At 47.6% G+C, this 24,714-nt stretch overlaps 2 protein-coding genes across 30 annotated transcripts in view; one reads left to right on the top strand and one right to left on the bottom strand.

Annotated features, from left to right (window-relative positions):
- The window catches only part of EFCAB11 (EF-hand calcium binding domain 11), a 170,143-nt gene extending 157,974 nt beyond the window's left edge, over window positions 1-12,169 (bottom strand). For 5 of the 14 annotated variants that reach the window (XM_006061493.4, XM_025295100.3, XM_006061488.4 and 2 more), the window contains exons 1-3: window positions 11,964-12,165; window positions 11,325-11,420; window positions 6,684-6,729 (exon numbers count right to left, since the gene is read on the bottom strand). In XM_006061493.4, coding sequence (XP_006061555.1) covers window positions 6,684-6,729; window positions 11,325-11,420; window positions 11,964-12,038 — 217 coding nt within the window. In that variant the 5' untranslated portion in view covers window positions 12,039-12,165. Of the gene's footprint in view, window positions 1-6,683; window positions 6,730-11,324; window positions 11,421-11,963 lie in introns of all 14 variants that reach the window. The other 9 variants (XM_006061491.4, XM_044924639.2, XR_003112207.3 and 6 more) reach the window with 5 other exon arrangements.
- A 1,400-nt stretch (window positions 12,170-13,569) lies between these two features.
- The window catches only part of TDP1 (tyrosyl-DNA phosphodiesterase 1), a 74,903-nt gene continuing 63,758 nt past the window's right edge, over window positions 13,570-24,714 (top strand). Inside the window, exons 1-6 of one of the 16 annotated variants that reach the window (XM_044924633.2) lie at window positions 13,570-13,837; window positions 14,529-14,576; window positions 17,103-17,180; window positions 17,499-18,073; window positions 21,641-21,684; window positions 22,869-22,924. In XM_044924633.2, coding sequence (XP_044780568.2) covers window positions 17,503-18,073; window positions 21,641-21,684; window positions 22,869-22,924 — 671 coding nt within the window. In that variant the 5' untranslated portion in view covers window positions 13,570-13,837; window positions 14,529-14,576; window positions 17,103-17,180; window positions 17,499-17,502. Of the gene's footprint in view, window positions 13,838-14,070; window positions 14,411-14,528; window positions 14,577-16,970; window positions 17,068-17,102; window positions 17,181-17,498; window positions 18,074-21,640; window positions 21,685-22,868; window positions 22,925-24,714 lie in introns of those variants that run through there. The other 15 variants (XM_044924635.2, XM_044924623.2, XM_044924621.2 and 12 more) reach the window with 15 other exon arrangements.

The raw sequence follows: 24,714 nt of genomic DNA, 5'->3' as shown, positions 1-24,714 counted from the left end.
CACACGCAGTGTGTACTAGGACCAACACCAACACTGATCTCTTGCTTCCTTAAACACGTGGCTTGATTTTCCCTCCTGTTACTATTCTATAACTTCTTGTTCTTGGGGCCTAAACAGTTTTTACTGATACTCACTTGCTTTGGTAGATTATAAGCATTAAAAATGTCATTAGCGCCTTTTTGCTGTTCATTCTGGCTGCCCTCAAATTCTCCCAGCGTGACTTTCCTTGAGATAGCCTACTCTTCCAACGGTTTTGTCTACACTTTTCACTCGTCCTAATTTTCACAAGGAGCCTCTATAGAGATGGCCCACCTTTTATAACAGAGACCTAGGGACGCAGAGTTTGGGTGTGAAGGTTGGGTACTGCTGGCAGCGTGTACATCGTCAGGGCTCTGCCCAGCTGGGTTCAACCCAGGATGTGACTCTGGACCTCCCGCAGGAGGCTGGGCAACAACAGGCGCTCGTGTGGGGCGGCATGTTGGAGATCTGGCACGGCCTTTTCTAGATGTAAGGAGAGCTACCCCGAGTGGGAGAATGCCCGAGTCACAGCTACCCAGAGGGACTTGCTGATGGCTCAGCGGGGAGGGAATCCACCTGCAGTGCAGGAGACACAGATGTGGGTCAACCCCCGGGTCAGGAAGATCCCCTGGAGCTGGAAATGGCAATCCACTCTGGTAGTCTTGCCTGGGGAAATCCCACAGACTGAAGAGCCTGGTGGGCTATAGTCCACGGGGTCACAAAGAATTGGACACAACTTACTGCCTAAATAGCAGCAGCAGAGAACAACTTTGGAAAGTTGATTATCTGAATAAATAGCTCCCAGAAAACCAAGGTCAACATTTCAGTTTTTTAAGATCAAAACATTAAGGAGAGAGATAATATATTTGGTAAAAGAATCTGTGTATAAACTTTTCCTGTAAAAAAAATAAAGTTAGGGACTTCCCTGGTGGTCCAGTGGCTATGGCTGCATGCTCCCAATGTAGGGTGCCCGTGTTCGATCCCTTGCCAGGGAACTAGGTCCCAAGTGCCACAACCAAAGACCTCAGATGCCACAACTAAAAAAACAGCCTGCGTGTCACAACAAAGATCAAAGATCTTGTGTGCCGAGACTAAGATCCAACATAGTCAAATAAATATTTTTTAAAAATAAATAACATTAAATGTGACTCAAGTCACTGAAAGGGAGAAAAGAAGGAGTTGATGGTCTGGAATTGCTTCAGGACCGAACAGTTCTAATGAAACACCGTTATGTTAGCAGCACTCAGAGTTCGGCAGTGACTTCTTGTGAGGCTGGCTGTTTTACTTTGCCAAGGATGTCTGTGCTCTGGAGTGTCCCCTTTCAAGGGGACATGAACTGAAGCTGGTTGGAAAGTTAGTATCCTGGCTGTAAGTCTACTCCTCCACTCAAGAAGAAAGCGGTGCTTTGAGAAGGTTAATTTGCCTTTGACATCAGGACCAGAGAGGAAGGGGGAGCCAGGAACCCTGCAGACGAAGGAGAGCCCTCCACAGCGATTCTGGAGCGAGGCGCTGAGCACCTATACTCGGACCTCACTCCTCCAACCCTGCCTTGCCCTGAATTTCTCTGACGGCTAATTTACTTTGCAATGTTCTGTCCAGTTCAGTTCAGTTGCTCAGTTGTGTCCGACTCTTTGCAACCCCATGGACCGCAGCACGCCAGGCCTCCCTGTCCATCACCAACTCCCGGAGTTCACCCAAACCCAAATCCATTGAGTCAGTGATGCCATCCAACCATCCCATCCTCTGTCGTCCCCTTCTCCTTCAGCTTTCAATCTTTCCCAGCATCAGGGTCTTTTCAAATGAGTCAGTTCTTCACATCAGGTAGCCAAATTATTGGAGTTTCAGCTTCAACATCAGTCCTTCCAGTGAACACCCAGGACTGATCTCCTTTAGGATGGACTGGTTGGATCTCCTTGCAGTCCAAGGGACTCTCAGGAGTCTTCTCCAACACTATAGTTCAAAAGCGTCAATTCTTTGGCACTCAGCTTTCTTTATACTCCAACTCTCACATCCATACATGACTACTGGAAAAACCATAGCCTTATAACTTTCTGAAATATATTTAAAAATTGATTCTTCGGAAAAGATGCTGCAACAGAAAGCATCCTAACGATCTGATGGAGAAGTGGTTGTGAGAGCAGCTGTAATACTCCTGATAATAAATGCGAGGGCCATGCATATGAGAGCAGCTCTGGAGGCACATCACCAAAGTCGGAAAGCCCTCACAGGGAAGCCTGCTCTCAGGATGAGAGCCTCCAGTTCTGCAGCAACCCTCAGGCCATATGAGTTTGAGAAAATGTCCCATAGTAAGGTGCTCTTCATTATCCATAAGCGAACTGGGCTTCAGGAGAGGCCATGTGAAGGTAGTGCCTGCAGAGGACGCCTGTCCAAACCGTGAAGCTTTAATGCACTTCAGGCCTAGTATCAAAAGGAAGCTCCATGACTGCAAACGTGAGAACTGTCTCTGCAGGAGGTGCAAAGCCAAGCATTAGACAACTTGGATGGGGGGCGGCTTCCCTTGCAGCTCAAACGGTAAAGAATCTTCCTGCAAAGCCGGAGACCTGGGTTCCATCCCTGGGTGCGGAAGATCCCCTGGAGAAGGGCATGGCAACCCACACCAGTGCCCTTGCCTGGAGAATCCCCATGGACAGAGGAGCCTGGTGGGCTACAGTCCAGGGGGTCGCAAAGAATAGGACAGGACTGAATAACTAAGCATAGAGAACTCGGGGAGGAGAGAAAATGTTCATGAAATTTACAAAGTCTCCAGCCACACGCCAGTGCTCTCTCAAACGTCAGAAAAAGAGAAAGTACAGCAGAGGAGACTACTAACAGCATGCCTGGAAGACCCTTCTGCCACAGACCAATCCTCACATCATATCAGAGCACTCACACTCAAGAGAAACCTTCAGGGGCCTCCCCAGTGGTCCAGTGGCTAAGACTCCATGGTCACAGTGGGAGAAGCCAGGGTTCAATCCCTGATGAGGGAACTAGATCCCGTGGGTTGCAACTAAAGATCCTGCATGCCACAACTGAAGACTGAAGACCTCCCTTGCCGCAGCTAAAACCTGGGGCAGCCAAATAAATAGACATTTTTTTAAAAAGAGAGAAACCTTTAGAACGCAGTAAAGGTGGAAAAACCCTCTGCCAGAATTTACACTTCAATGGACAGCAAATCACCACAGAGAAACCATACGAATGTGACACATGTGTATAAGGCATGTCTCACCAAACATGAGATAATACACGCAGGGGGAGTCTTAGGATACAGAATGCGGGAGGTATTTTCAGAGGTCAACCTTTACATCAGAGAGCTCGCCACACCTGTAAAGAACATGGGCCGCCTTTCTTCCAGAATAATACCTATTTGTACATCAGATAACTGGTTAAGGAAAGAAAACCTCCTTCGTGAAGTCAAATCTCTAATTAGGAATCAAAGGACCCACACGAGAAACTCTATGGGAACAGTGAATGTGAGAGTGCCTTTGGCAAGCTACATGTATTTATGCAGAAACACCACATAAACAAGAGCAGAGGGAGGCCTGCATCCAGACAGAATCACTCACTCACTCCCAGAGGACGCCCAAAGGAGAGAAACCCGAACAGTGCAAGGCATGCGAGAAATCCTTCTGCCAGAAGACAGAACTCTTTCTAGACTAGAAGGTTCACATAGAAATGCAGAAAAAATACATAGAGAAGGTCTCACCAAAAACCTACAATCTAAATTGAACAGCAAAGAAACAATCTTTGAAAGTTTTGACAGTGTGAAAAATTTTAATAAGAAATTTAAAACCTGGGGAAATTCCATCAAGTTAGGGATTATAAAAAAAATAAAATAAACGAAACAGTGAAGAGTGGAGAGATATCGGAGCACTCACAGTCAAGAGAAACCTTCAGGGGCCTCCCCAGTGGTCCTGGCACTTGGTCCTAGCACTTTGAGGAGATGGCACTCACTATCTCCTCAAAAATATCAATGTTGCAAAAAGGCAAAAAAAAAAAAAAAAAAAAAAAAAGGCAAAAACACCTTCTCCTAAAGGCAGTATTGTTCACAAAGTCATGTTCAATATGTGATACCAAAGTTAAAAGTGGAAGTGTTATTTGCTCAGTTGTGTTCGACTCTTTGCAATCTCAAGGACTGTAGCCCACCAGGCTCCTCTGTCCATGGGATTCTCCAGGCAAGAACACTGGAGTGGGTTGCCATGCCCTCCTCCAGGGGATTTTCCTGACCCAGGGATTGAACCCAAGTCTCCCGCATTTACAGGCAGATTCTTTACTGTCTGAGCCACCAGGGAAGCCCATGGGATACCAAACTTGTATCCAAAAAATAATCTACTAAACTCTTCTGTATATCCAAAATTTATAAATAAAAATATTTTTAAAAAGAAAGAAAAATATAGTCAGAAGGACACAGGAGCCAACTCAAGCAGGCAGGCAATGGCCAATCTCCGACAAGCTGAGCACTAAGATAATCGAGCGTAGTGTGCTCAGCCGATCAGCCGTGTCCGACTCCGCGACACCACAGACTGTTGCCCACCAGGCTCCTCTGTGCACGGGAGTCTCCAGGCAAGAACACTGGAGCGGGTTGCCATGTCCTCCTCCGGGGCATCTTCCTGACCCAGGGATCAAATCTGCCTCTCTTGTGTCCCCTGCCTTGGCAGGCAGATTCTTGACCACTAGCACCACCTGGAAAGCCCAATTAAGTATAGGAATGAATTATAAATCATTGAAAGCATACAAATTCATGAGTCCGTAGTGATAAAAGAGCTAGATTGATCAATCAGGAAGACGGGAAGTCTCTTGCTTATAGTAAAAATGCCAGGGGCTAACTGAAAGAAGGCCTGGGATTAGAAAACCATTACTTTGCAACCATATGGCAGAAACTGGATCAGAAAAGAATCATAAATGGGTACCAGATCCAGGGGGAGATGATGATGAGAAGCACAATATTTGCAACATCAAACACGTCTCTGCACAGGCTGCTGATGAGTGGCAAGGGAAGAAAATATCAAGAGAAATAATACAATGGAGAAACCGGACAACATCTTGACCGGTGAGAAAATTAACATCAGCTACAAGAGACAGACAGACAGACATCTGCCATCTCAAGATGTGGTGCCCTGGGAAGGACAGATCACCCGAACAAGATTCTGTCTGAGGACACAACAGCTCGACCGAATGACAGAGGCATGCCAGGCAAACGCAAGAGGAGGGCTATTCCTAAAACACAAAACAACGAAGAGTGGGCTATTTCCTCAAAAAAAATCAATGGTGTAAAAAGGCAAAAAAAAACAGTCTACAGAAATGTCCTGGCTTAAAAGAGGCTAAAGAGACATGGTACCAAGAACTAACTCCTGTGTGAGATGAGGGAAGATGCTCTGAAGGACATAGAGCAAGCGGCACCACTGGGATGCAGCCGGTTGCTGTCGTTTGGTCTCCAAGTCATGCCAACCCTAGTACATAGGCGGTAAAGACAGCCGAGGCTACGGAAGCTCAGTGAGAGGATGGAGGCGAGGCAGAGCGCTGATGAGAAGGGAGATGGGATAAAGTGAATCTGGCTAAAGGGTACACGCCTATGCTCTGCACTATTTTTATTTTGCAACTTTTCGTAAGTCTTAAATTGTAATTGTTGAAAAGCCAACTCTGTGTGCTGTGGACCCTACCACCTCAAACAATAGGGTCATCTCTCTCCTCCGCCTTTTGCCTCTTCACTCAGTCACCCGGCTGAGCTGAGAAACAGCTTCATGTTCCAAACAAAGGCAAACGATGCAAAGCAAAGGGCTCTTGATCCACAGATGCTGGACCTCCTGGAAGACTAACCTACTCACACTGTCGCTTTCTCACTTCCTGTTTACCTTCCAACCACTGCGGCCTGGCCTCTGTCCCCAGCAAGCGCTGACACGGCTCTTGCTAAAATCACGCAGCGCGCCCAGGGTGCCAGCTCCACGGGTCCTCTTCAGTCCTTTTGCTACCTGACCTTTCAACAGCGCTGAACAGTGCTGACCACACCTCCTCCCTGAAATACCCACTTCTACTGGTTTCTGATCACTCTTGATTTTCCTCTGGGCCCTCTGCCCCTACCAAGTCTCCTTTGCCCTCTCTTCATCCCCTCCCTGACTTCTGGTGGTTACCATTCCTATGGCTCTCCGTCCACACTCTCCCGCAGGGGGGTCTCGTTCATTCCCACGGCTTTAAAACCACCCACATGCCAAAGCCTCCCAAACATCTCTGCAGCCTAGAGCTCTGCTCTGAATTCTAAACTCATACAGCCCGACTGCCTTGATGTCCTTGAGCAAAACCCTTCAAACTCAAAATTGAACTCTTGCTGTCTCCAAACCTTAAATCTTTTCCTCTAGTCTTTCCATTTCAGTAAGTGCCACTTCTGTTCACTCAGCTGCTCAGAAAACCCAGATCATCCGTGGGATGTTCCAGTTAGATGCACCACTCTGTCCTGAGGCTTCTCCATGGCTGAAAATCCTCTGATAATAAACATACTTATGAATACACTGATCCATCAAAATTAAAAGAACCAAACCTCTTGTTTTGGGGGTAACGGAAACAAAGCAAAGATTTGCTTTAACGTAATGCTTTACAGTCTCTATATTTGTTCTTTGTTTTACTTTCATGAGTGTCTAAATAAGGTAGGTGGTAAAAATTAACTTTCACATTACCAGAAGTGTTTGGATCTACTGAAGACATCACAGAATCAGCTTCTATCTAGAAAAGAAAAAAAAAATAGAATATACAATCTCATCAAATGTTTTCACAGTATAAGTTCTTAATTCCTGGGATGCAAGAAAGGAATGTATATTATGAGAAACCATCTTTGTTGGATCCAGCAGACAAGCGCCGTCACAGGACGGCTATCTCAGTTGTTTCACTGTCCTGTCAGTAAGACACCAGAAGCTGATCTGCTACAGACGCTGGTGGCCCCCAAAACTTTAATCTATTGATCAAAACAGTTACATCATATAAAATCAACTTGGTCGCCATATACACAGCGTACCCTATAAGGTAACCTTTCTGTCTGACACAAGTACAAGCAATTGTTACAATGCGCTCTTTGGCTTCATTTAAAATATTTTCTTCCTGACTGTAATAGTAACTATGTAGAAAACATAAAAAACATTTTTACATTATGAAGAGAAACAACGAAAAAACAGCCATCCAGTGAAAACCACCGGCAACATTTCTGCCTGGTATACCTTTCTTTTCCCCACGCGTTTTTTTAAAATTGGAGTACAGTTGTTTTACAGTGTCGTGTTAGTTTCTGCCGTACAGCAAAGTGAGCAGTCACACACATCCATAGGGCCGCTCTGGCTTTGGCTCTCCTTCCCACTCAGGTCACTGCAGGGCACCAGGCCGAGCCCCTGTGCTGTCCGGTCAGTCCCATCAGCTATCTGCTTTATACACTGCAGTGTGTGTACATCAATCCCAGTCTCAGTCCATCCGATCTCCTCCTTTCCTGCCCACACATTTGTAAACATATTCGAGAACACATGGTATATTAAGTTTGTGGACCTGCCTTCACTAAATATTAAAACACCAGCATTTTCCCACATTGCTGCAAGACCTTTACAAATATCATGGAATTAGGATCTTGGCAATATGCGACATAGCTTCTCCACCTTGGATTCCATGCCCTGCACTTTCCTGGTTCTTCCTGACCCTCCCAGATGACTAGCTCCCGGTGCGTCTTCCTCTTGGGGTCCCCACCGACCTTTAAACGTGCAGACGCCCCCAGGCTCTCCCCTCGGAAGAAAGGAGAGCGTGCCGCCCTTCCCGCTCTGCACACCCTGCCTGGTCAGTGCCACCCACTCGCACACCTGTGAGGAATCCCAAACCTACCTCTGCCCTCCCCTCTCCACCCGATTTCAGATTCCTACATCTGAGGGAGGCAGCACAATCTGAAGGGGATCTTTAGCACCACCGTCACCCATCATCCAGCACGGGACTTAAACAGTGAGTGCACGCGGCTGTATTTAACATGGAGAACCAACAAGGACCTGCTGCAGAGCGCAGGGAACTCTGCTCAATGTCAGGTGGCAGCCTGGATGGCAGGGGGTACTGGGGGAGAAAGGATACACATATACGTATGGCTGAGTCCCTTCACCGTTCATCTGAAACTGTCTCAACATAAAATTAAAAGTGTAAAAAAAAAACGAAAACAGTGAGCGCATTTAGGGTGCCTGCATGTCCTCGGGATTAATGCACCGCTATCTGAACTCACTGCCCTTCCCGCAAACCTCCTCCTTCTGAACTTCCCTCTTTTCTTATCCTTTCAGGCCTGTGGCTGCATCGCTCGGGTACAGTCACCAGGTCCAATCACCGGGACATAGCTCTTCCTACCACCACGGGGTGCTCCCAGACACTTCCTATCAGTGGAGTCTGTCTCCACTGGTCTAAACAAGGCCCCACCTCCTATTACAGTTACCACTAGAATTCCTTGCCTTCTTCTCTTTCTGTTCTTAATCTCTTTGTCTTAGTATTTATCAGAGTTTTATAAGTCTCTCTAAACTGTGAACTGCTTCAAATGTGCATGTGCTCAGTCGCTCAGTTGTGTCAGTCGCTTTGTGGCCCTGTGGGCGACAGCCCAGCAGGCCCCTCTGTCTGTGGAATTTTCCAGGCAAGAATGCTGGAGTGGGTTGCCATTTCCTATTCCAGGGGATCTTCCTGACCCAGGGATCGAACCCACGTCTCTTGTGTCTCCAGAACTGGCAGGTGGATTCTTTACCACTGATGCCCCCTGGGAAGCCCTGCTTCAAAGTAGCATCTATATTTAATTCATCTTTATATTTCTAGCAACTTGGAAGTGCTCCTTTTACTATATGAGAATACAATAAATTTCATTCTGTAAGCATTTTCATGAATGCAGAGTGATTTATTACACAAAAATGACTTACAGCTTCATGACCTGCATTCGGGAGTTATTTCATTTGCTCAAAAGCAATATTTAAAAACAAAATCCCAAACCTCAACCTAATATAAGAGTAAAAATCTGTTAGATTTCAGAGGGAATACATTTTCACCTAAATGTTCATGATGGTTACAAATGATTCTTAAGTGTATAGGTGATTTGTTACGTCAGTATTTCACTGTTTAGCAGCCTGTAGTCAACAAGCATTTCCTTTGATTAAAAAGTAAACTCCAAAACCTCAACTGAAAGTAACAACCTGTTAAATCTGATGGTGTGTAAAACGTATGTTACCCCATCACTGTACATGTCATTAAATTCTTCACTTATGCCCTAAAATTAAAACCGAATGGGTAGATCCAGAAGTAATAAAGGCAGAACGAGACCAGGTATCTTTCCAGCTGAACCTGGGTTAAACGCAGTGCTTCACAGGCTGGGTCCACGTAGCTGACCTGCTCTGGAATTCCAGCTGAAATGACTGCAGTTTAACAGGAGAGCCGCAGTTTCTGGGAGGTAGCCCTGACTAGCCCTGACTAGCCCTGAGGATTTCTCTGAGCTCCAGAATCAACCTCACGGTAACTAAACAAGCCCCTGGCAGTTGAACCACTCGGAATCTACCTAAGCTGTTCATGGGACACAGTTATATCAACAGAACATGCTAACAGTGAGGTTGTGATACACTTAAGCATGATGGAGAAGTGGACGCTATGCGGTCCCTGGCTTCATGGGGTCTGTAATCTCAGACAAGTAGAGCTCGATCATAAGGCAGAGCTGAGCCCAAGTGGCCGCCGAATCCCTTGGTCCAACGAGGGCAGGAGGGAGGGCATTCCAGAGACAGCCCCAAGTGCTCCCTCAGGTTGAGGCCTGCCACTGAATTTCTTACACCTGGCCAAGATCTCGCCTCTGATTTATTCCAGTTCGGCAGCTTAACAAGCGGGACCTGGGACTAGAATGGATGTAACATACAAGGGGAACAGGCAAGGATGGGGAGCCCCAGGAAACCTGTCCTACTGAAGCAGGAGGCTCAGTGGAGTTCAGCTCAGCTCTCCTTAACTAGTGCAACCTTTTCTGGAGAAGCAGTGCCCAATAAAATTTCAAGTGTACCTAGCACTTGTACTTCTAGGAATTAATTACACAGAGATGCATTCACAAACAGAGACAGAGTTGTAAAAGAATGCTCACTGTAGCAATATTAGCAGGAGTGAAAAATAATGGAAACGACTGAAATGACCAAAACGAGGAAACCAGCTCGAGACTACTGGGCACCTACTTTTTCTTAAATGCAGTGTGTGTGCTTTTATGTTCTGCTGCCAAGTGAAAAACAGCAAGTTAACATAAAATAGGCATGCTATGCACCTTGCTATGCTTTCAATAGAATGCCAGGTGTGTTTGTTATGCATAGGAAATTTGGGATGATACACAAGAAAATGGCTAATAATGCTAACTCCTGAGGAGTAGGTAGGGAACACATTTACATCCAACTTCATATTTTTCTGATCCATTTTAAATTTTTTGACTATATAAATGCATTATTTTCATAACTTAAATGGGGCAACTTTTTTTTTTTTTTTTAGTTTAAGGAAAAAAAAAAAAAGTCCTGCACGTCCCTTCCTCTGTGAATTCCTCCTGTTACCAACATCCCCCTCCCAGGCTTCTGTCTTGAAACCATGCTGCTGCTGCTGCTAAGCTGCTTCAGTTGCTTCCGACTCTGTGTGACCTCATAGATGGCAGCCCACCAGGCTCTCCCAACCCTGGGTTTCTCCAGGCAAGAACACTGGAGTGGGTTGCCATTTCCTTCTCCAGCTCATGAAAGTGAAAACTGAAAGTGAAGTCGCTCAGTCGTGTCCGACTCTTAGCAACCCCATGGACTGCAGCCTTCCAGGCTCCTCGGTCCATGGGATTTTCCAGGCAAGAGTACTGGAGTGGGGTGCCATCGCCTACTCCTGAAAACTATGCTAGTATCTCACATTTAACATAATTATTACCAGCCTTGTGGTAACTTAGTCTTTATAGATTCTAATTCATCCCTTTTGGGTTCTTAAGAAGAAAGTAAAATTCAGCACTGGACACATCTCTAAAATTGCTCAAAAGGCAAGGGTTTGTTTTATAAGCATCCTAAGCTAGCCCTCTGCACTGTCCACCCACTACTGTATTGGGCTTCCCTCATAGCTCAGTTGGCAAAGAATCTGCCTGGAATGCAGGAGACCCTGGTTCAATCCCTGGGTCGGGAAGATCCCCTGGAGAAGTGAATGGCAACCCACTCCAGTGTTCTTGCCTGGAGAATCCCAGGGACAGAGGAGCCTGGCGGGAGTGGCAAGAGTTGGACACGACTTGACGACTAACCCACCACCATTACTGTATTCTCTGCACTGTCCCCAAATACAAAAGAAATTTCTACCTTGGATGGCTTGTAACCAAACAGCATTACAACAGCAACTTTAAAGTCCTCTCTGCTTAGATAGCCTTTGTTATCTTCATCGCATGCTTTAAATACCTAAAGAACATTAAATATCTTCAGTTAAAAAAACAGAAACCATTTGTTTTACTATTTTTATTACTAACATATATTAAGTTTAGACCTCTCAAATCTAAAACGTAGCTGAAAAGTTGGGCTGGGAAGTGAGTTTCATTATCCTAATTTTAATTCTCAAAACACCTTAATGATGTGCTAAAATTTGCTCCCCACCCCCCCCCACCCCCAAAAGTGCAAAGGACTTAATCGGTAGGTTAATTCTTTTAAACCATCGGGATACATTCTACCCAAAATTCATGCTAAATGAGGAAGGCGAGGCAGCGAAGACGGCTTTGAAAGGCGGGAGGAGAGGTGCAGGTTACAGTTTATTATAAAGAGACTCTGTCGCAGAGAGCAGAAGGGGGTTGGAAGTAGGCAGAACACTGGACGGGGATCCAGAAGCTTGGAAGCCCCAGGCTGGGTCATTAGCCATCACACTCGGGGGTGAACGAGAGCCGGGCGAAGGGATGGCGTGAGTGCCCCGGGTCAAGCCGAAGTCCGAGACCCAGCCCTCCGGACACCTACTTCCACCCATTTCTTGTGCTCTGGGGGACTGGCCTCCCACGTCCGTGGCCGGGCGCCGGCCTGGGAGTAGAACATCGCGATCGCCCCACGCGAGTCCAGACTGCAGAACCCGCGAGCTCTGCGGCCAAAACCCCCGGGCCGGGACCGCCAGCCCCGCTTGGCGCAGTCCCGGAAGCTGAGCTTCGCCAGGCACCTCCAACGTCTCCTCTCATTGGACAACCTGCGAGCCACTGGCATTGATCCCGCAGCTCTATTGGCCTGAGACTTTGTGTGGCAACGTTTCCTTGGAACAGCCTATGGCAGAGAGGCCCTCAGGCCCGCCCCCAGCCCTGGCTCCGCCCCTCTAGTTTTATTAACTCTTGGCACAGCCTATGGCAGAGAGGCCCTCAGGCTCGCCCTCAGCCCTGGCTCCGCCCCTTGGAACAGCCTATGGCAGAGAGGCCCTCAGGCCCGCCCCCAGCCCTGGCTCCGCCCCTCTAGCTTTATTAACTCTTGGCACAGCCTATGGCAGAGAGGCCCTCAGGCCTGCCCCAAGCCCTGGCTCCGCCCCTCTAGTTTCTACCTGGGACACGTGCTCGCCCAGGCACTGTTTCACTGTATACTGCATGATTCTTCTCATTTTCTGTTCCCACACCATGCAGTATTTACTTTTGATAATCTCAATCAATGACACTATGCTAGGCATCATAAGAGACACAAAAAGAGTGTGAACAAAGCATAAAAGGAACCAACCAAGCCCAGGACTCACGTCCGGATCAGCAAGTCTTTGGTGTCGAGACCTCCCAGGTAATTACTGTGTCTGTTCCATCCTCCCGATAAGCCTAGCACTGAGCCCGGTGCCTGGTACAAATCAGACGTTCAATAAACAAACCAAGTGAGCCCTTAGAACGTTTCCATCAAGCTATTTAATCCAGCTTTCTGGGAGGGGTGGAAATTCCAAGAACGGTATCAAGATCACTGAGTCCAAACTCCATGGCAAACATCCTTACTAAATGCAAGGAATAAGGCGAGGGTTCCATCTTGCAAGAGTTTATCTCAGACCCCTCTCCTGGCAAATCAGTAAGATTAAAAAGGCAACACGCATACACAGAGGCACACACACACCTACTTTAACAAAGAAACCAATATTCGAGGTTGAGTCCGAAGGAGCTTATTTAACCTTTGGTCTTAGAAGAGGGTTTACAGTCTGCGCCCCAGGAGAACCCGGAACACTGGTCTCAGACTTCAGCTTCCTCTAACCTCTCAGCTGACCCTCTCCCACTTTGAAAGGAAACCCCCCCCCCCCCCGCCTCGAGTTCCGGGAGCCTGAAATTAGGAGATCCCCCTCAAAGAGGATGCGTTTTGCTGATCAGCTATGAGGAAAAAGGGAAACTTCCTCTCTCCCGCTTTGGTCAGCCGTGGCCAGGCGGCGAGAGGACAGGTAAAGGCGGCCGGGACTCCTCGCCACCCCTCTCGGGAGGGGTCCGCCGTGGTCCCCGGGTTATCCGGCGGGCTTTAGGACCCAGCGGCGCGGGTCCCGGAAGGGGCAGGAGCAGGGGCGGGGCCACGCGGCGCGCGCCGGGCCGGCAGGTTTGAATCGCGCGCATGCGCGAGCGCGGGAGGTGGGGCGGGGTCCCGGGCGGCCGCGCGCTCGGGGGGCTTCGAGCACTACGCGCGTAGAGACCGCGGCGGGAGCGCTGAGCTCTCCTCATCCCGGTCCGGTGCGCGGGACGCTCGGGTCCGGCGCGTCCTCACGGGCCAGCGGGCTTGGAGGCGGGTCCGGAAGGCAGCGGAGCGCCCAGGTAGGGCTCTCCTGGGCCTCGGCGGCCTTCCCTGAGGGGACCGGAGTCCGCCCTGAGGGGAGACCGGAGTTCGCCGGGCGCTCTCCTCCGCGGGTTCGTACTCTGGCTTCTCGGTGGGCGGGCGGCCTGGAGAATCCGCGAGCGCGCCGGGCGCTCACTCTGTGCTGTTCCCAGTCAGAGGGAGCCGTCGTGCTGCTTCCAGCGGTGAGACTTGCGAGCGTGAGGTGAGGGGGCGCTCGGCAAGCTGTGCCCGGCCCGAGGCAAACGCAGAGGAAAGTCAGCGGCTGTTCTTTCTTTTCCGGGTACCTCCGCCTCAGCGCCCTTCTCTGCCTCCCCTCCGCCTTCTCCAGCCCCCAGGGTCCGCGCAGGACCCGCCTCCTTCCACTCCTGTCCCGCCAGACCATTCTCCGGACAGAGCTGTTGTTCTTCAGGCTCTCGGTCGTGTCCATCTCTTTGAGACCCCATGGACAGCAGCAGCTAGGCTTCCCTGTCCTTCACCATCTCCCAGAGTTTGCTCAAATCAGGTCCATTGAGTCGGTGATGCTGTCCAACCATCTCATCCTCTGTCGTCCCCTTCTCCTACCAGAGGATGTTGGGATGCAGAGTTGTAAGGAGCCGAATATTTTAGAAGTAAATCGGACAAGGTACCCCCCTGCTTATTAAAAGGTACTCCCCTTCAGTGTAGCCCTACTGTTCTTAGAGTAAAGTCCAGGATCTGTAACTTGACTCCTAACCCTAACCCTAACCCTTCATCTTGGACCACCTCCCTGTCTTCCTTACCCAGGTCCGGGTGTATTTTCTGGAGTTAACTGCAGCCTTCTGGCCTTTGCAGGTGGGTTCTTTCACTTGGAATACTCTTCTTTTCCACCTCCACTTTATTTGGCTGTTTCCTTTTCTTTGGGCGCTCAGTTAAATGTTAAATTCAGGATATTATAAGGTAAAGGCATCTGTGTTACTTTCTCATACCTATAAAATATAATGAATATTTGTAAAGATATCTTGGTCTACTTGGCTATTTTTGTTCCTGTCGGTCTGTTTCTTTCTCCCTGAAGTATAAACTTTCCTAAGGCGGAAGCTGTTTCTATGCTATTAATTTCCCAGAGCTTGACACATAGAAACTGCTCAATAAATATTTTCTGGACAAACTCTGGGAGGTAGATCTCATACCCATTTTCAGAGGAGAAAATTGAGGCTGAGCAGTTATGTAACCTGCCCAAGTGCATATTTACATCGCACGCTAGTAAAGTAATACTCAAAATTCTCCAAGCCAGGCTTTAGCAATATGTGAACCGTGAACTTCCAGATATTCAAGCTGGTTTTAGAAAAGGCAGAGGACCCAGAGATCAAATTGCCAACATCTGCTGGATCATCGAAAAAGCAAGAGAGTTCCAAGAAAACATCTATTTCTGCTTTATTGACTATGCCAAAGCCTTTGACTGTGTGGATCACAATAAAATGTGGAAAATGCTGAAAGAGATGGGAATACCAGACCACCTGACCTGCCTCTTGAGAAACCTATATGCAGGTCAGGAAGCAACAGTTAGAACTGGACATGGAACAACAGACTGGTTCCAAATAGGAAAAGGAGTACGTCAAGGCTGTATATTGTCACCCTGCTTATTTAATTTATATGCAGAGTACATCATGAGAAACACTGGGCTGGAAGAAGCACAAGCTGGAATCAAGATTGCCGGGATATCAATATCAATAACCTCAGATATGCAGATGACACCACCCTTATGGCAGAAAGTGAAGAGGAACTAAAAAGCCTCTTGAGGAAAGTGAAAGTGGAGAGTGAAAAAGTTGGCTTAAAGCTCAACATTCAGAAAACTAAGATCATGGCATCCAGTGCCATCACTTCATGGCAAATAGATGGGGAAACAGTGTCAGACTTTATTTTTGGGGGCTCCAAGATCACTGCAGATGGTGATTGCAGCCATGAAATTAAAAGACGCTTACTCCTTGGAAGGAAAGTTATGACCAACCTAGACAGCATATTGAAAAGCAGAGACAAAACTTTGCAACAAAGGTCTGTCTAGTCAAGGCTATGGTTTTTCCAGTAGTCATGTATGGATGTGAGAGTTGGACTGTGAAGAAAGCTGAGCACCAAAGAATTGATGCTTTTGAACTGTGGTGTTGAAGAAGATTGTTGAAAGTCCCGTGGACTGCAAGGAAATCGAACCAGTCCGTTCTAAAGGTGTTCTTTGGAAGGAATGTTGCTAAAGCTGAAACTCCAGTACTTTGGCCACCTCATGCGAAGAGTTGACTCATTGGAAAAGACTCTGATGCTGGGAGGGATTGGGGGTAGGAGGAGAAGGGGACGACGGAGGATGAGATGGCTGGATGGCATCACCGACTCGATGGACGTGAGTTTGAATGAACTCCGGGAGATGGTGATGGACAGGGAGGCCTGGCGTGCTGCAATTCATGGGGTCGCAAAGAGTCAGACACGACTGAGTGACTGAACTGAGCTGAACTGAATGACTGGATTTGACATTGGAGTCCATATTTGCCCACTGCTGGCCATACCTGGCCTCAGTTGAGATTAATTCCCATGCCCTCCTGATGCTCTGCAAGCTCTATGAGAAGCAGCTGAAAGTGTAAAATAAATAGCCCAGCTGGGACTGGGATGGTAGGGGAAGAGGAGGAGCTAGCAAATTTAAGAGGAGTATACCTTTGCATTCACAATTTTTTTTAGTATCTAATAGACACTGATGTTGTGAGTTGGCATTTGGTGGTAGAGTTTCTTGAGATTTCTACCCTCCTTGGCATAGTAGCTTAATGTGTTTGCCGAATTTCATTAATGTGGTTGGTTACTTCCCCAGTTTTGTCTTATTCTCAACAGCTATACTACTATTTGCTTAATGTTTTTATTTGAACCCACTTTTACATAAACACAGTCTTTAAGAAGTAAACTTTAGTTATTGTAAATGTCATGGATCCGTTAGATACCTCCTGCTCACGTTAAACCAAAGTGTTATTGGTGCCTGCAGAAGAGCCCAAAGCCCGTTGTTTGTTCAAAAGCAGGATTAAAGGCATTTCTACAAACAAACTCCTCTTTGATTAAGCTGAGGGATTGGATAGGAATGGAGAAGAGAGGTAGTTTCATAATGAGAGATTAGTGTCAGGCCCCAGTCATCTCCACTTTGGGAAACACTGTACTTTGATGACCCAAATGATGTCAGATCTTTGAGTCAGCGCACATGGTTTGTGATTCTGATTCTAGTGCCATCACTTACCCAGAGTGATGTTAGACCTACACTATGCCAGACACCACCCAGGCATTTAAGATCAAGATCCAGGTGGAAAGACGAGAGGAGAAGGTGAGCGGGGTTTCTGCTGTCACTTTATTTGCCAGGTTCCCGTGGCAGATTCTGTTCGTGTGTCCTGAACACCCACACAGCAGCTGATGTTAGTGAAAACAGCTCAGCATCTGGTAAGTGTCAGGTGTGCTATACATGTGTCCTAAAAGCTCAGGACACGGAATTTGAGAACAAGAGAATGAGTTTGCCAGTGTCTTTGCGACCCTATGGACTGTAGCCCGCCAGTCTCCTCTGTCCGTGGAATTCTCCCGGGGAGAACACTGCAGTGGGTTGCCCTGCCCTGCTCCAGGGGATCTTCCCGACCCAGGGATCGAATCCCACTTTTTTTTTGTCTCTTATGTCTCCTGCATTGGCAGGTGTGTTCTTTACCATTAGCACCACCTGGGGACTGGTGATTGGGAAATAACAAGTTTTTTGCCTTTCTTTTCCAGAAGCATGGTGTCCCAGGAAGGCAATTATGGGAAGTGGACAATATCCAGTAGTGATGAAAGTGAGGAGGAGAAGCCGCAGCCAGACAAGCCATCTGCCTCTCTCCTCCCCGAGGCCAGGCAGGGTGCCGCCGGGCAGCTGAAGTACACCTGCTCCGAGGCTCGGAAAGCCGCCCACAGGAGGAAGCTGGAGCCCATGAAATTCAGCAGCACAGACTCAGTTTCAGAAGCTTCACCTTGCAAAAGACAGAAGACCGGTTCCCAGGAGGACCTGGGCTGGTGTCTGTCCAGCAGTGAGGATGAACTGCCTCGAGAGCTGCAGCAGGAGCAGGCGAAGGACTCGAGGGTCAAAGAGGAGAAAGGCCCCCTTTCTCCCAGGGACCGCACGGCTCGGGGAGCTGGGCCTCACAGCCCCCCAACCAGCTGTGGGCTCCCGGAGGAGGAAGATGAGCAGGAAACATCAGGGGAAGGCCAGGACGTCTGGGACTTGCTGGATAAAGGGAACCCCTTCCAGTTCTACCTCACGAGAGTCTCTGGGATTAAGCCCAAGTATAACACGGGAGCCCTCCACATCAAGGGTGAGTGAAGCTGGGAAACGGGAGCCCTCACACTGCGTTCAGGGGGTCCCCCTTGGTCAAACAGGAGGACCTCCTAGGAAGGACCTCCAAGAACGCTTCTGAACCACTTTTAGGGGAAAATAACCATTTTGACAGGCAGATGGATTTGTTTGACAGCAGACTGTTTCCTTAGGTCAGGAAGCCAGTGGCTGCTTCCCACAGCCCGGTAGATCAGGGGTCCCCAACCTCCGGGATCTCATGGCTGATGACTTGAGGTGGAGCTGATGTCATAACAATAGAAATAAAGTGCGCAGTAAATGCCATGCGCTTGAATCATCTGGAAACACTCCCCCACTCCAGTCCATGGAGAAAGTGTCTTCCACAAAATCAGTCCCTGGTGCCAAAAGGGTGGGGACCACGGCTGTGCACCCCCTGGTGGAAGCCTTCAGGCAGTGCTTAGCGGTGCTTCACTTGTAAAGGTTAAACTTGATCCGGTAACACTTTATCAAGAAAGTAGCCAGTAATTGACAGCAGTAGTTTCCTTGGACCAGAGTGTCAGCATCCCCTGGAGCTTATTAAAAGTGCCAGTTCTCAGCCTCCCCTCCAGATTCCTTGTATCTGACTCTGGGAGCCCGGCCCTGCAATCTGCTTTCACAAACCCTTTGGGGGATTCTGTTGCCTGAGCGAGCTTGAGGACCACTGTGTGAAAGCCTGGGCTTGGTTCTGGGTGAAAGCAAGAGTGCCCTGGTCTTTGGTTTCTGTCTCCAGGGAACATCTGTGTGATATTGTGATATATATAGACATTTGGTCTTCCCGCTGGTTATAGTTGGGTGTTTGTGTTTTTTTGTCCCAGGTTCCTGAAATAGCTACAAATTAATTAAAGGTGAAAGAAGTATATTTTGTTATTCATAAGGAGCCCTTTTCAACCACACCTGTTTATTTTAATGCAGAGACTTTTGGAATGCCCCTAGGAATGGTGGGGGTGGGGGGGGGGGGAGGTGTGCTGGTTGCCTGGGGAAATAAAGAATGCCGAAAAATAATGAAAGGGAAAAAAAAAATAAATAATAAAGTTGGAACTTTCAGCCCCAGCCCCCACCTCTGGGGAGGAGTCCAGTCAATCACTAGTGACCAATTAGTCTTGCCTGTGTAAAAAAAAAACCAAAAAGCAAACCCAAAACCTCCCTTTAGAGGTCCACGGAGCTTCCAGGTTGGTGTATACAGGAGGCGCTGGGCCTGGTGCGCCTGGGAGGGGCGTGGCGACCCCCTCCCCCATGCCTCGCCCTGTGCTTGTCTTCCTCTGGCTGTTCCCAAGTTGCATCCTTTTATAAAAAACTGGTGATCTGGTGAATAAAGGGCCTTCCTGAGTTCTGTGAGGCACTGCACAAATGATCAAACCCAAGGGGAGGGGTGGTGGGTGAGGCTTAGACATGCTGGGGTCTGGCCTTGTGATTGGCCCTCTGAGCCTGAGATGGGGGCAGCCCTTCACCTGTGGGGTCCAATGCCAGCTCCAGGCGGATGCTGTCGGAACTGAGTTCAGTTGTAGGACAGGCAGCTGGTGTCTGGGGGATGGGTCTGTGAGGGAACACCCCACGCTCCCCGCTGCACTTGTGGTCACAAGTATTGGCTGCAGAGAGGAAACAAGGCTTGCCTTTGAGAGACCAGCAGGAGCCCTAGAATCCTGGAGACAAGACTTGAATCCCGGCCTCAGCATTTGCCTGCTGTGTTGGTAATAGACAAAGGACCTTTGTTGTTCTGACTCTCTGCGACCCCTTGGACTGCAGCACGCCAGGCCTCCCTGTCCATCACCAATCCCGGAGTTTACTCAAACTCATGTCCACTGAGTTGGTGATGCCATCCAACCATCTCATCCTCTGTCGTCCCCTTCTCCTCCCGCCTTCAATCTTTCCCAGCATCAGGGTCTTTCCCAATGAGTCCGTTCTTCAAGTCATGTGGCCAAAATATTGGGGCTTCAGCAAACAAAGGACCTAACATTCTTCAAAATTTTACTCACCTTTAAACTGGGAATTCAGAAAAAAGAAAAGAAAACAGGGTCGGGGGAGAAAACCCATGAAGCGCCCAGCACAGCATGTTCACAGAGCCACACAGCAGGTGTGCAGGGTAGACGTTGCGCCTTATTTCACAGCACCGTTCTTGCCCACATTCAAAAACAGGCTGTGTTCACTGTGAATAGTATTTTAATCATACATCAAATGTGTAATTGACCAAAAATTTCCTTCAGGGTTTTCTGTAACACCCTGTGGAATCCCTGAACAAACTTTCCGGTCAAACCAATACATCTTGTGTGTGATGTATAAATGTTGGTGTATTTAATTCCATACTATAAGGAGTTTGATTGTACAAGTTGTTTCTTTTTCCTTTCTGCAAATGTCTACCTGCTCTGAGGAAATGTAAGATAGATTTAAGTGTCATATTGAGAGAGATTGAAACAGGAAATAGAGAGCTATGCAGGGCTTTGTTATATGTAATAAACTGGTAACACTAGCTGTTAGCACCAAGATAGGAAGGAAGGGGAGGTAATGTTTATGATAGGAGCTTTTATGTGGGTTATGTAGGTGATCTCCTTTAATTCTCATAGGAGCCTTGTGAGTAGATGTTAACAGTTGTCCTCCTTGAATCCTTGACCGATCTGCAGAGAACTTGAATAAACCCGCCCAAGGTCACAGGAATATGGTTGAACTGGGATTTGAATGCAGGCATTCTGGCATCACGGCTTCCCTTGTGGCTCAGCTGGTGAAGAATCCGCCTGCAAAGTGGGAGACCGGGGTGCTATCCCTGGGTCGGGAATATTCCCCGGAGAAGGATGGGTGCTACCCACCCCAGTATTCTGGCCTGGAGAATTCCATGGACTATTGTCCATAGGGTTGCAAAGAGTTGGACACAACTGAGTGACTTGCACTTTTGTTCTGGCATGAAGTGCATACTCCTAAGGTATCCTGCACCAGCAAATGCCATAATTGTAGGTTATTTAGAAGATCTCGAGGAAGAGGAACTTCAGATAAATCAGAAAGGTAGAAAGAGGGGCTGCAGTGGGAGGAAATGGGGAAACAACATATCATGATTTCTTTTTGATTGTTCAACTCTCCCTTTAAGACAGGACCTTCCAGAGCTTCCCTTCCCTGGTGGTCCAGTGGTTAAGACACTCTGCTTCCACTGCAGGGGGCATGGGTTCAGTCCCTGGTCAGGGAACTAAGATTCCACAAGTCACATGCAGCCCAAAAATAGAAGAAGAAAAAAATTTTTTTTAATTAACAAGAGATTTGGAAAAAGGAAGGATGTGTATCATTATCGTTCTCATTGACAGTTTCCAAAATTGACTAGTCATCCAGTTCTAAAGTTGTAGATCTTGATTTTTTTCCCATTATGTTCAGTTAAATAATAGTGATACATAATAAATATTATCAGCCCAGGGAAATTTTCTGGAATATTAAAGTCTAGCCTCATAGTAACTCTTCAGCGCACCATTTTCTAAGCCAAATTCTGCCTGTCAATGACTGTTTAATAAGTCAGTTGTGATCATTATTAGGTAATTTTTATCAAAAATATGAATTTGATATTTTGTCTCCTCAGATATTTTATCTCCTCTCTTTGGGACACTTGTTTCTTCAGCTCAGGTGAGTTTCCAGTTTGGTCTTTGGGTGGGAGGGGGACACAGAAACCACTTTTGAGGAAAATGAGCAGTGGGATCTGTGGGTCAGTCCCATGCAGGGTCCCCAAGATGGCACCTACCTGGAGGCCATGACCCAGCACCACGGTTGTGGGATCCATCAGCCTGGAACGTGGATGCACACTCACTGGGGCTTCTGACTCTCGATTTCCTGACTGGACAGGAAATCATCCTGGAAATTCCACCACGGGGAACTTCTCTCTGGCACACTGATAATCTCACGGGACTCTGATGCCGCTCCTTGGGAGGTGTGGGTAGAGAGGTGAGGGCCACATCAAGTTTGATTTGAGTTAGAGAAATAAATGAGAAATTCCCTACACCCTCCAAAGAGAAGCAAGGAAACGTTACGGATGCATGTTTCATTGCTCCTGCCTGACAGGCCTGGTCCCTTTGTGTTGATAAAGCACCTTAAGGTGCCAGGCTCTCCAGCAGATAGAGCAAGGTCTTATCCCTAAAGAAGGCAGAGCTTCCTGTGTGCTTCACATTCTCCTTGGCAGCAGAAATCCTGGTCTCTAGATGGAACATGGGGTGAATTTGTGTGTGTTCTCCCAGCTAGAATGTGTCGTTATGTTCAGGAGAGGGGCCAGGGATTACCCAGGCATGGGGAGGACACCCACAGGTAAGTCTGGTCCAGAACTTGTAGTCGGATATATGTCGTAAGCCTGTAGTGAATGTCCAATTCCAGACACCTGTTTACAAACCTAACTCAATAGATTGCACACATTGCAACTGAGAGATTCCCCCTTCTCCAGGGGATCTTCTCAGCCCAGGGTCTCTGGCATTGCAGGCAGATTCTTTTCCATCTGAGCCACTAGGGAAGCCCCTTCATTACTGTATGGAAAAACCCAAAGTAACTTTTTGACCAACCAAATACAAATGCTGCCACAGTGCAGAGATACTTTTCTGTTTTCTCAGGCACTGCATCACTGACTGAGAACCTTTAAGCCCTGTATCCCCTCGGGATGTATCTCAGCTTTGTGAGCACTGCAGCATGATGGCCCAGGTTTAGGAATAACCCTGTGTGTAGCTCATGATTAGTTTAGAGTCTCTTTCAGTTCAGTAACTAGACACTTCTCCTTATGAACTGCTTTTCTAAATTGCCCATGATGTCTTTTCTTTCCTTCCATCTAGTTTAACTACTGCTTTGACGTGGACTGGCTCATAAGACAGTATCCACCAGAGTTCAGGTGAGTTGTGCAACATGATGGATGACATCAAAATTCTAATTAATGGAGGTTGAAATGACAAGATCTGTGTTTCTCAGGTACCTGCTGTCCATCTTTGAATATTTCTTTTGAAACTCTTGAAATCTTTATACATTATTATAATGGGAAAGCAGCCTTTTTTTTTTTTTTTTTTTTAATCTATTCTAAACTAATCACAAGCCTTCTTAATACAGATTTTGGCATGTCCCTCTGTTCTGTCCAGAAGTAGGGTAGGACAAATTTCAACCTGAATAAAAGAATTTTAGGTCCAATGCTCGTAGGAAGGAAAAGGTCATTGCCACCTGCGTTCTTGACCAGTAAGCCTGCACTTCACCTAGCACTTTGATGCTGGGTTGTTTTTTTGTTTTTTTTTTTTTGTTTGAGTCTCTCTTGTTTCACAGGTGATTCTTTCTGGAGCTCAGAAGTTAATACAGGAGTCATAGGGCCTTCCATGACGCAGATATGGAGGTGATGTTAGGCAGTGCAGACCAAATCAAGATCCCATTACATGGTGACTGCCCCCTGTCCCATTTCCAGTACATCCACTTGGCAGAATCCCATAGCAGCAAGTAAAGTGGAGGGATACACATGCAGAAAAATGGTCGTCAGGATCCTCAAAGTCCATGCTGCATTGAGCACGTCAGACTGCGAACTTTCATGGTTAATTGTGTGTGTGTGTGTGTGTGTGTGTGTGTGTGTGTTGCTCAGTCGTGTCTGACTCTTTGTGACCCCATGGGCTGTAGCCCACCAGGCTCCTGTGTCCATGGAATTCTCCAGGCAAGAACAGTGGAGTGGGTTAGCATGCCCTTCTGCAGGGTATCCCAACCCAGGGATTGAACCTTGGTCTCCTGCATTGCAGACAGATTCTTTACTATCTGAGCCACCAGGGAGGATCTATAGACAGAATGCTGTTGAAATTTCCCAAACAGCTTTGACACTCAAACCTGTAACATTTAAGATTAGTAGTAGCTGCATGTAATGGAAAAACGAAAATAAGTGATTTAAACCAGGACTTCCCAGGTGGCTCAGTGGTAAAAGATCCACCTGCAGTGCAGGAGACTTGGGTTCAATCCTTGATCAGAAAGATGCCCTGGAGAAGGAAATGGCTACCTACTCCAGTATTCTTGCCTGGGAAATTCCATGGACAGAGGAACCTGGCGGGCTGCAGTCCATGGGGTCGCAAAGAGTTGGACACAACTGAGCACGCATGCCCACAAATCTGAGAGAGAATTTCCCCAGCCTGCTCAAAGGACTGGATGACGCCTGTTCACATTAGAGAGGGTGATCTGCTTTACTGAGCCACCAGTTCAAATGCTGATCGTATCCAGAAATGCCCTTGCAGACACACCCGGAAACCATGTTTATGTGGGCACTCTTGGCCCCGTGAAGTTGGCACACAGAAGTAACCACCATGCAGCCTTTTTTGACAGTCTTTAGAGCACTGGTAAACTTCAAGTGAGGCTTCCCTGGTGGTTCAGTGAAAGAATCTACCTACCAGTGCAGGGGAGGCCAGTTCAGTCCCTGGGTGAGGAAGATCCCCTGGAGGAGGAAATGGCAACCCACTCCAGTATTCTTGCCTGGAGAATCCCATGGACAGAGGAGCCTGGCAGGCTACAGTCCATAGGGTCACAAAGAGTCAGACTCAACTGAGCACGCACAAGCCAACTTGAAGTAATTAATGAAGACTACCATTTCTGTCAGTAATGTTTAATCTTTTTTTAAAAAAACAACCTGATCTGATAACACAGTTTCTCGACAGTAGATGCATGATT

This window comes from Bubalus bubalis, chromosome 11 (assembly GCF_019923935.1).
Source record: "Bubalus bubalis isolate 160015118507 breed Murrah chromosome 11, NDDB_SH_1, whole genome shotgun sequence".
NCBI classification, from domain to species: Eukaryota; Metazoa; Chordata; class Mammalia; order Artiodactyla; family Bovidae; genus Bubalus; species Bubalus bubalis.
This window is presented reverse-complemented; position numbering and strand designations above follow the sequence as displayed.